At 43.8% G+C, this 10720-nt stretch overlaps 2 protein-coding genes across 2 annotated transcripts in view; one reads left to right on the top strand and one right to left on the bottom strand.

The window, feature by feature from the left end:
- Window positions 1–44: 44 nt before the first annotated feature.
- On the bottom strand, window positions 45–8601 carry LOC135390624 (sorting nexin-7-like). Its single transcript, XM_064620396.1, has 11 exons — window positions 8357–8601; window positions 8068–8247; window positions 7891–8001; window positions 7520–7681; window positions 6911–7115; window positions 5520–5650; window positions 4232–4300; window positions 3451–3537; window positions 3255–3359; window positions 2276–2428; window positions 45–898 (listed from the first exon to the last, which is right to left on the bottom strand). The coding sequence occupies exons 1-11, from the start codon at window positions 8468–8470 to the stop codon at window positions 836–838; spliced, it is 1380 nt and encodes a 459-aa protein (XP_064476466.1). The 5' UTR covers window positions 8471–8601; the 3' UTR covers window positions 45–835.
- A 138-nt stretch (window positions 8602–8739) lies between these two features.
- The window catches only part of LOC135390621 (nuclear pore membrane glycoprotein 210-like), a 32064-nt gene continuing 30083 nt past the window's right edge, over window positions 8740–10720 (top strand). The window contains exon 1 of the mRNA XM_064620392.1: window positions 8740–9024. Coding sequence (XP_064476462.1) covers window positions 8843–9024 — 182 coding nt within the window. The 5' untranslated portion in view covers window positions 8740–8842. The remainder of the gene's footprint in view (window positions 9025–10720) is intronic.

The raw sequence follows: 10720 nt of genomic DNA, 5'->3' as shown, positions 1-10720 counted from the left end.
TCTATCATATGGTGCCAGATACCAGACTCACAGACAGATTGTACACACACACACACATACATCCTTTTAATCGCACATACAACATAGCATGACAACATCGTGGCTATCCTGGAACCGTACTGACACTGTACATAGTTATCTCGCTTATCATTCGCTCGAACACACGCTGGTGCAAAGTATAGTTAAAAGAAAACTAACATAATATCAACCACCTCTTGTAGTCCACCGGAACTTCCGGATTAAATTGTCGGCATCCTCGAAATAAATATATCCGAACGCAACTGAATATGTATCATAAAAATTAACTCCATCACCAAAACTGGAATGTGATCACAGTGCAGAGAAAACAAAAAATCCTTCAGAAGTGCAGTGTGACAAACGTATTTTAAAATGTTATCCCCTTCCTAATTGCTTGAGCAGTGATTTTATTGGTTTGATTCGCTATAAAAAGCACTCTTGCAACATTTCAGCTGCCAAAATCTTTCAAATGTTGGAAATCCCCCCCCAAAAGGGGGGTATGTTACCTCTAGGAACCAATTTGGACAAACTTCAGAAGTGGTAGTAGAGCTTTTTGAAGCACTGGCAGTTAAAAGCTTTTTTCAACACAACACAATTTCAACGCAACAATAATCTGACAGCACCAAACAAAAAGTAACACGTATGATACATTTCCCCTGTAACACCGGCTAAATTGTAAAATGTGGGGGTTCAATATAACTGTAAATTGTGCAGGATGGGATGCACATTGTAAGAGAGAGTCAATAGCAAATGTTTGTCCTTGGCCACTGACTGGAGAGTTCCTTCCGCAATTAGCTTCCATTGGCACATAACAGTTCTATGTGGTTGATGAGCCTTTGGTTCTTAGTTCGGACAGGGCGGCTTCCCACGCCGATAAACACTGCGAGAATATGGACGAAAAATCCTGTAAAACTGGCAGAAAATGTGGAAACGACCTCTGTTGTTTTAGGTTGAATACTTGTAGCATATGCATAGGATCGAACGTTTTCGGTTTAAATGCGCTTCCTGAATTTGGGGGGTTAAAAATCGGGTGATGTTTTTTAGATCTGAAATTTGGGGTGAAATTAGGTGCTATTGATACATTTGGGCATTATCGAGTTACGCTATGCGAGTTACGCGTTATGTTTCGTGCATTGCAGCAACTGACCTGCAGCAAAAGGTGCATATAGTGGTCAAACATGCATTCCTCGAGAATTATAGTCGCGGGCACTAAATGTTGTAATGTCAAACACGCTTGCCTAGTTTATTTTCGCACCAAACATGGGACAGGCGTACAGATCGCTACCAAATACTAATGTACACTTAGTCAAGTTGACTATTGATAAGTGATTGAAAATAGGAGAGAAATCAGGTTTAACCCAAAAAAGTCAGACCCTGCATATGCATAATCTTTTTCTGGCACGTCTCAGAATCTTGAAAGACTACCTACAGTAGAATCTCGATGATACGACTCTCTCGGGACGATGGGAAACATTCGTATCGACAGAATTAAACCAAATATAAAAATTGAGGCAAAAAAATAGACAGTGACCGTTCATTTTCCACTACTCTTTGTTGAAGAGGTCGGTCGAACGCTCTTGCAGCTCCGTTTTTGGCCAGTGCTGCCGAAATTCGCGAGATGATGCAAAGGGCCCAGCACGTGCTTCCCACCCGCGAGTCGCGCGACAGTGTCGTAAAGGGAGCTTCTCCTAAAGCATGCAGGCGTTAGGCGAAGCCGACTTGCAGAATGGTGACACCTAACGTTGCCAGAAGTTGCCCCGATATGTTCCCTCCACGTGTTCTGGTCGCTCTTTTCCTAAACCAGTGCGACATCACACAGCTTCAGGGGGTTAATTGTCGCTAGGGGGAAAAAATTCAAAACAGAGATAAGGTGATAAGGTTCTGGGCAGTGCAAGCCCTTTTATCTTATCTCCACCACCACCCTCAAAGGGAGAGTCATTGCTTGCATTGCATTGCATTGCATTGCATAACATGGTGTATGGGAGATTGTGGTGAGGAGGATGAGGGTCTCCCTCCCTCCTCAAAAGGAGGAGGAGGACACGACTGGTCACGGGGAACGACCTATGTCACCTCCTTGGCTCGTTCGTATCATCCGAACTGTAATACATGGGAAGAATAGGCATTCCTGCCGGGACTGGAAAATAATTCGTATCATCCCCAAAATTCGTATAATCGAGACTCTACCGTATAACCATGTTCGACGGTGTTTCCGCCTAAGCTAGCTGGGCAAACTACCAAGTCAAGTGAATAGTCTCACCCTTTGATAATAGTTTATACGTTGATCAGCCATACCGAGGAACACCTGTCTGATGTCCTTCTGTCGTGATGTGTTCCATTCTTCCATCTCTTCTTTGAGCTCCACGTTCATGTTCTGATGGACCAGGTGACTTTCTTCGACGCTTCGTGTGAGCTGCGTTGTGAAATCGCACGGGTGCACAAATGTATCCAACGAGTCACGTGAAAGCTCTCTAAAAAAAGTAACTAACTTACAGCTACAGCCAGCGTGTGAAAGTAGTAGAAAGAAGTTTAAAGACTGACACAAAAAAAAAAAAAAAAATGTGGCACTGCCCGAGTAACGTAATTACAGTTACATTTTTACGCTAAAGAAACAAGGGAGAGGGCGCGGGCAAGCTGGCGTAGACTTGGGGTAGGGGACCGAGAGATGACGGACGACAAATTCTCAGACTCAACAAAAGGTTTATACTCAAGAGGCAACAAAACGACGGGTTACTAATCACATTGTCACATGTGGCTATCTCGACAGACTCTCGCGGTAACCTCCGTCTTTTATCCCTTTCGACCGCAAGTTCACCGATCTCATGAAGCAACGGGGCACACCCACTGCATTCTTTGAGATGAACGGCCAGCTCCGAGAACATATTCTTTTTGACATTATACGAGAGTGTTTTCGGAGACGGTCGTTCATGCAACGTCCACTCTGACCGACATATGAAAATCCGCACAAAAGGGGAATGGCATAGACAACGTTTGCCTTACAATCCACAAAAGGATTCCGGTGCTTCACTGGGCATTCAGCAAAAGTATGGTTATTAATCTGCTTAACCGGAAAGCGTTTGAAAAGATAGTTTACAGCACAGTTTGAAAAGACAGTTTTTTACAGTCTCAGCAAAAGTGTTAAATCACAGTTACACTACTTCCCGGGAACATTATTTTTACTTGTTATAGTTACAAGTTATTTGTAGCTAGTTACCAACATTGACGAGTCTGAGCCTCACCTGCTCTATGACATCATCCAACCTCTGTTCACGATCTTTCTTGGTGCTCTCTGCACTTTTGCCGAGCAGGACATTAATGGAGAATCCTGGACCCGACGTCTCCAACTGCAAAGTATGAGAAGTATCGTGCAGTTGCAGCGAGCACCCTTTTAGTTCTTGTTTTCTTTTTTAAAATTGCAACAATGGTTTTCCAGACCTGCTGCCTCTCCTGTTTCCTCTTACTCAGGGCATCGGCGGTCAGCTCGTATTCTGTTTGAGCAGAGTCTCTCCTTTTTAGGGCTTCCTGCATTTTCAACATTTGTGTAATTAAAGGGAAACTGGGCTTATGTTTGATGGTCTCTGCACAACAACTACTCTTGTAGCCTTTTTGTAAAAAATCCGCAACAGATTAAAAAAGAACAACCGGTATATTGAGTAGAAAATAACGTGTCTCCTATTTGAGATGAACAAGAGATGCAGAGTGGCTATGCTGAACCAGTGCCCGTATTGGTGGCTGACTTTGCAACTTGGCAAGTTCATTTCCGGGGATTTTCGAGTTTTAAACTAAGTGACAATGATGCGGATCTGCAGGTAAAGATGGGTTCAACTCTGAAATGTAATACCTAAGACACACGGCCGCTCCACGGGCCTTTTCACAAAAGGAGTGCCGAAAATCGCTCGTTGCGTCCGTTATCGTCTGGCAAGCGAACCTTCTGATAACGGTGAAATGGAATGCTGTTTTCATGGTTCGCTTATCAAACGATAACTGGCGCCACACACTATTTTCAGAACTCCTTTAGCAGAAATGTCCTTAGAGCGTGCCGTGTGCCTTAGGTATGAGACTCTTTATAAATAGCCTTGAAGCACTTTTCCCTTTTTTTTTTTTGATCCATGAACAACCAGTGAGGAAATGACAATGGTGTTTTCACACAAGATAGCATACGCATCACTATAAACATTAAGACAAGATGATAGAACAGTTAGTTCCTTTGACTGACCTTTACTGACTCAACCTGCAACAACTGTTCGTGTAGTATAGGAGCCTGTTTTGTTTGAAACAGATCAGTCTGTAATAAAAAGAGACATAATAGCCTCAATGCTCTGTCGAATTCAATGTCCTGTCAGTGCTCCACTCAATGTAGTGAGCATTTCCACGTTTGTTGTCACGACACTTTCTCGTAAAATATGCATGCGATCTGGAACAAAGTATCTTTCGAAGCATTTCAAAAAGTTTGAAAGCATGTTACAAAGCATTCGTAACAACATTTCGTATGATGATTACATTGGGCATGCTCGATGGGTCAATTACCGCTAGCATTTTCGAAATGAAACCGTTTGTGGACACACTTTGTTTACCGCATGTTTCGTGATAATGTTGGTATCAAAAATTATTTTTTACCACTGTTACATCCCTACAAACAGTGATGCCCCCAATGGTGGTGGTGGTGGGGGTCAGACATAGTCAACTTTCCAGTTCTAACTGTAATCTCTCCAAGGTTACTAACTGTGACCGTTCTACTAATAAGGTAATGTTTCCTTCAGTTTCAGGAAATTAAGACAGAAGGCAAATTATGCGGGAGTGTCGTCCTACGTCGAACTCGAGGAAATCTAGTGTTACGTTGACTGATTTAAAGTAGCGCAGAAGTCATTTTTAACACCCTGGTTTCTTCCTATAAAACTTAAGTAGGCCAGTAAGATACACCATGAGAAGTAATTCACACCACAGAGTCATAATTATCGCAGAAATTGAATTTAAAGTACGCCGCAAAAAGCGGCCGTACGCAATGCCGGTGGAGAGCAGTACCGGACTGTGATCTGCCTGGGACCTCACGCTGACGCTACAAGGATCACGCTCGCTGATTGGTCCAGAGAAATGCTGTCGTCTGCTATTTGGCTGTTCGGGGTTCTGAAAAAGCCTTTCTCCTGGCTCAGTAATGATTCGGCCGCTCCTTCTATCCCCCGATTCTCCTGGGGAACTGGCAAAACTGGTTTACGTGCAAAAAGGACAGGGCGCTGACTTCCACTGACCGACGAACCGGAACGAGTTCTCCTTATAACGTCATCGGTGACGTGGCATCATACCTTCTTTTCCTCGTTATACCCGGAGTAGAGAGTTAAGGGTGAACGCGCGGAGCCACGTTTATGCGAGTTTTTTTTTTCTGGGAAATGAATTGCGCGCACCAAAACCCTTCGCGCCATCCGATAAAATGACACACACACTTTCAATTTTTTTAATGGCCCTCTGTACCGCTTTAAACTCAGTAGTATCAAGTTGGAGACACTGACCACTTCCTGCTGAGCTGACGCACACTTATCGAGAGCTGTTGCAAGTGCGCACAGTCCAGGCCCGAGTTCACTCTCCGAAGCTCCCCATAGTGTGAAAGCTGCTTGAAGCTCGTTCAACTCCAGCACGTGCTCTGAAGAGATGGGAGACACCTTGTTCACATTTTCCCCTTTGATATATACACCCTGTAGGTGTCAAAGGCGGCATCTAGATCAGTATGTGTTTTCGATACTTTTGATGCGTTCATGTACTGGTCAGCTGGAGCAGTGAGACAGTGACCAGTAGGATGCAGAACGCGACGGAAATTGTGTCACACCAAACTGAATGGCATTCCCAGCGAATGACAGTCGTACTGAATGTCATTAGTTTGTCTTGCACCGAGCTACACGAAGAAACAGAATGTCATTCGCACACGCAGGTACGTTCACTATGTTTTTATTTCTTTTTCTCGAAACTAGCGAAACATTTGATTATTTCGCAAAACTGTTGCGTTTTCGACGACACTTTGCTGGCTGAGTACCACAAGCAAATAGCCTGCATCGCGCTGCACTTGGCAGCGTGGCGACTGGGAACGAGGGTATATAGTTCTCCGAAAAACAGTGTTAAGCTTTACTTCCTTCGTGTCAAAAGTTATCAAATTCGCGATCAAATATTGGAGTGCAACTTTTCATTCGTCTTTCATTTAGCTGTCCGTGCGGACAGGTGCACATGCACTCCGGTGTTCGAGCGGACTGTGGTCCTTGGCAGATATAAGGAACGAATTCAAAGAGAGATTCCGGAAGCTTATCACACAGCGAACACGGGTAGTGATAAGTGTGTTAGTGCTCCTTCTATCACTATCGCAGAAGAGGAGATAATGTATCTTCAACACGTGGGTGTCTAAATCGGTCTATATATAAAAACAGTCTAAATCAGTCTATATATATAAAAAAAAAAAAACATTCTATAACGGTAGGTGGTGGGTTGATACTTGAGAGTTTTTCCTGTGTAGTAAACAGTTCGAAGTTTGGCGTTGTATTGTCCTATCTTCTTTTCGTGTTGTCTTGGTGCCGTTATTTACAGTTTCCAAAGTTCTGTGTTAGTTGTGATAACTTGGATCAGTTTTCATGTTTTCTCATCAGTTTTCACTCATCAGTTTTCAAATTTCACTCATCAGAACTCATCAGTTTTCAGATTTTGGATCAGTCAGTTTTCTGGGAAATATCGGGTTAAACCCTCTTTCTGCTGATTTGAATCGGGGGGCGGGGGTAAATATTGGGCATAAACGGATATAACCCGAAAAAAGTCGTGATATTGAAAAACTGTACGTGATGTTAATGAGTACGAGAGAAGGCGCCGTCACTGTCCCCTGTCTTAAGAGATAATTTTTTGGCACAAACCAAAATGTTCTAACCTTGTTCTTCTTTCGAGATGCGCTGTGCAATCCTCTCCGTGCAGGCCAGTTTATCGCCCAGCAACGTCGCATATTGAGAAGCCGCTTGGAACTCTTCCGGAGGAGGCTGCGAGCGCAGCAGGTAAGGCGTGGCCAGGCTCTGGATAGTGTCCGACACACGGCCAACCAGGCCCACACTGTCTTTCTTGCGGTGCGCCACAAATTCCTGCAATGCACTGTGGCTGTCGTGAACCGCACGTAATTAGGGATTGGCTCTTTGAGTTAAATGCCTTCGGCCAAATTGGGTGCACATGCATTGACGATGGCTCTTTTGGATGATGTGGTTCAGAACCAGAACCCCTTTGATGTGCTGTGGTTATGAAATCTAAAGATAATTTGTGGAAAAATTGCGTTTAACCCGATCTGGACAAAAGCTGGGAGCATGTATGTGGTGCTATAGGGTTTCACCCCAAAAAGTCAAATCCATACGGATACAGATAACACAAGTAAACTGAAGGTAACGAAGAAACTGTTCCATTTAAAAAAGTGAGATCAAAATTCGGGCAAAGGGTGTAGTCTAAAGGAGAGTGCATGGGAGATATGTGTAAAACACATTAACTGCAAACTTACGTAAGGTTTAGATGTGAGGAAAACCTTGAGGTTTTCGTCCTTTGAGAGCACCTTATGTTCAACCACCCGGTTCAGGAACTGGTGCAACCCGATCATGCGCGACCGCAAAAACTCCTGTGTGAACCGCTGCAGCTGCTGAAGTGCGTACTTCTCTGGAAGGGGCTGTTCGGAAGGGGAGCAGACGACAAAGAGCATTGCGTATATTTATCGCATATTGACAAAATGTTGCGCTTCAACAACTGAAATTTGTTTGTTGTGGCACGGGAAAACAATGAAGAAAGTGAGGATCGGCAAATCTCCAGCCATCTCATTATTACTGCTGTCAAGAACTGCACCTTTGTCGCTAGTTCGTATACATGAAATGCACTTACGGGAATAATACAACTTGGATGAGCCTGTTCCAGTTTTTGTTTCAACCAAAAGAAATCGTTGTATCTTCTCCTAACGCTGTACTCGTGTCCATCAAAGTCGCTCCTCGTCGTCTGCAATGAAACGAGACGGGTCGTATAACAAGAAAGCGTGTTAGTATTCCGTAAATGTTATCTTACTTTTGTAGTAATCCTAAAGGTGACGTAAGAGTCAAGCGTGCTGGAGTGCTTTTCGGGGTTGTCTACCCGAACGACTAGGTCTCGGGTGTCGAGTTCGTCACCAAAATCGTCTTCGAAGTGGAAGAAATTGATCATTGAAGCATCCGGCGTGATTACACTGCCTTCAGACGGGGTCGGGAACTGTAAGGAAGAAACAAAAGAAGCATTTGTACACGCATCACGGGCCTACTTTACTCTTCACGCTTTAATTACTGTAACGTAGTAGCGTAAGGGGCGTTTTATAGCTCACATCTGTGACATCGGTTTGTTCCGAGTCTTGTAATGAAAGGACATCGTTCGAAGTGCGGACGCTCTCAATTCCACTCGTTTTGCTAGCTTCGTCCGATGGCGTTGGGATTTCCATGTTTCCCTTTTTGTACGATGGTCGGAATGACGACACAGCTTATATATTCGAGACTACTTCGATGGTTTCGCTTTCAAGAACTCGACCTACTAAGCTGCCATGTGTGCCATACCGCAAAGCAGACGCAGCCGTTCTTACTTACAAAATTAACGTAATTTTTAATCATTGTAAAGTACGTTAGCGTTTACAAAAGAGAGCTTTTAATATTCTGACTTATTAATACAGGAATCTTCTTGACTTTATTGTTATTTATCTGCTATCCGTTTACTGCCACAACGTTGAGCGTCACGATCATCACAATAATCAGGCCCAAAAAGGGGCCGTATACTAACAAATTCGAAGATTTCTATCTCATGGCATGCATTTCAAAGGATGGCGGTAAAAATGTGTGCTGTGCTGCGGTTAGGAACACTTTTGTCTATTTGTAGCGTATTTAATTTAATACAGTGCACGAGGCTCAATGTTCCTCGTGTGCTTTTGCCGTATCGGCAGAAAGTTGCATCTAACTACACCTTGGAACTCGTTGAAGTGGCCGGCGGGGGATGCTATCAATGGTACGTTTTGCTTTCGCTTTTGCGGAAATACATCTAATGTAACAGATTTGTGCTGTCCTTACCTAGTGCTGTGGATTACATACAACGAAAGCTATCTACGTGATGTATGGCACATATCGTTCGGCATTTCTTTCGAAGTAGCTAGCCGGCGTGCCAGGTTTGTTGACCCCCCGCAAGACCTGTTTCAAAACGTGAACGCATAATTCAGGTTCACGAAGGAAAAAATAAACGTATATAAAAAGATGACAATACGGAGCAAACGATGACTTGTGAAGCGAAACCCCATTTCGAGGCAATGCGGTGCGGGGGTGATAATGGGAAGTGTCTTGCTCGTGCTTCGCTCCTCAATCCAGTTAGCTTCATTAAAATTCGAAGGTCGCGCTCGCGCTACAGAAACGTGAAAGTATTTCTTGAGCGGATTCATTTATTTATTTTTTATTCAGTGTTAGCGTCGCGATGCAACTGTGGCTATATGAGCGGCGTACAGAAGTAGACAGAGAACAGCTTCAAGGAGTGGGAAGCAGGGGGCGTTAGTATGCGTCCTGGGCCGGCTTCAGGGGAACTGTGCGGACATCAGACTTGAAACCACAGCCTGTGGTAGGATTCGAACCCTCCACCTCCCAATCTGAGCTGAAAGCATGTCGTTTGAAAAAAAAAGAAGAAGAATGTGAAATAGCAAAATTTTAATCTGCGATCCTCTGCAGAACGCTCCCCAAACAGAATAATTTGTTTGACTTCTGAAAAACAGTGATATAGTCTGTGAAAAAAAATTGACTGAATTACTGGTTGGGACAAAAGTTTACGGAACACGCGAGCGCCGTACTTTTTCTTCAGTGCGGGTGAGTTCACTGTTTCGGAGGGGTAGAAGGGTGCGCTGTTAGCGGCACACAAGCGGTAGCTTCCACATCCCAGACACACCCAAGCGACACCGGAACTACCACTGTGCGTCGCTAACAGCGCACCCTTTCACCCCTCCGAAACAGTGGACTCACCCGCTAGGGTGTTGCACTGAAGAAAAAGTACGGCACTCGCGTGTTCCGTAAACTTTTGTCCTCCTGTACTCCCGTTCTTTGTATTAGCTACTGCAATGTCTCACCTTTGCATATTGGACTAAAATTTGTCTTAGTCACGCGTACGGCAGCTTTATCAAACGTGGGATGTGCGACACTTCACATTCCTGTGATTTCTTGATTTTGTCTGACAAACATACGATTGACTGAACAAGCGATAAAATAATACACGATTTCTCTTTGAAATGTAGTCCCCAAAAACCTTCCTCTGAGTGTAGTCAATAACTGAACTTTCAAACTGTACACACACACAAAAAAAAAACAACAACAACAAAAAATAACTATAGAAGAGTTTACACAGATTTCTTTCTCTCTAGAATGTATTATTCTGCCAGTTTTGCAGTCATCCCGCTCTATCGGGTGTTTCACATAAATCCCCGGGCTGAATAATTCGTAAACAGACTGCGCTATCGCGGAACTTTCTTTTTCGTAAAGATCCTCGAGAACGTCGTCCAAGAACTGAGCAGTGAGTGGCTCGCGTGCGTATGCTCATTAATTAAATAAACATCGTAACTTTTAACTTCTACTTCACACGTTCTACTTTGCTGAGGGTCCCAAAACTTAAAACAGAGTTTACGAAAGCATCCGACGTAAAATTTAAAAGTCATTATGTTCGTTGAATTAAT

The sequence above is a fragment of the Ornithodoros turicata genome, chromosome 4, assembly GCF_037126465.1.
Source record: "Ornithodoros turicata isolate Travis chromosome 4, ASM3712646v1, whole genome shotgun sequence".
Lineage (NCBI taxonomy): Eukaryota > Metazoa > Arthropoda > Arachnida > Ixodida > Argasidae > Ornithodoros > Ornithodoros turicata.
Note: the sequence above shows the minus strand (reverse complement) of the source record. Positions and strands in the feature narration are given on the sequence as shown.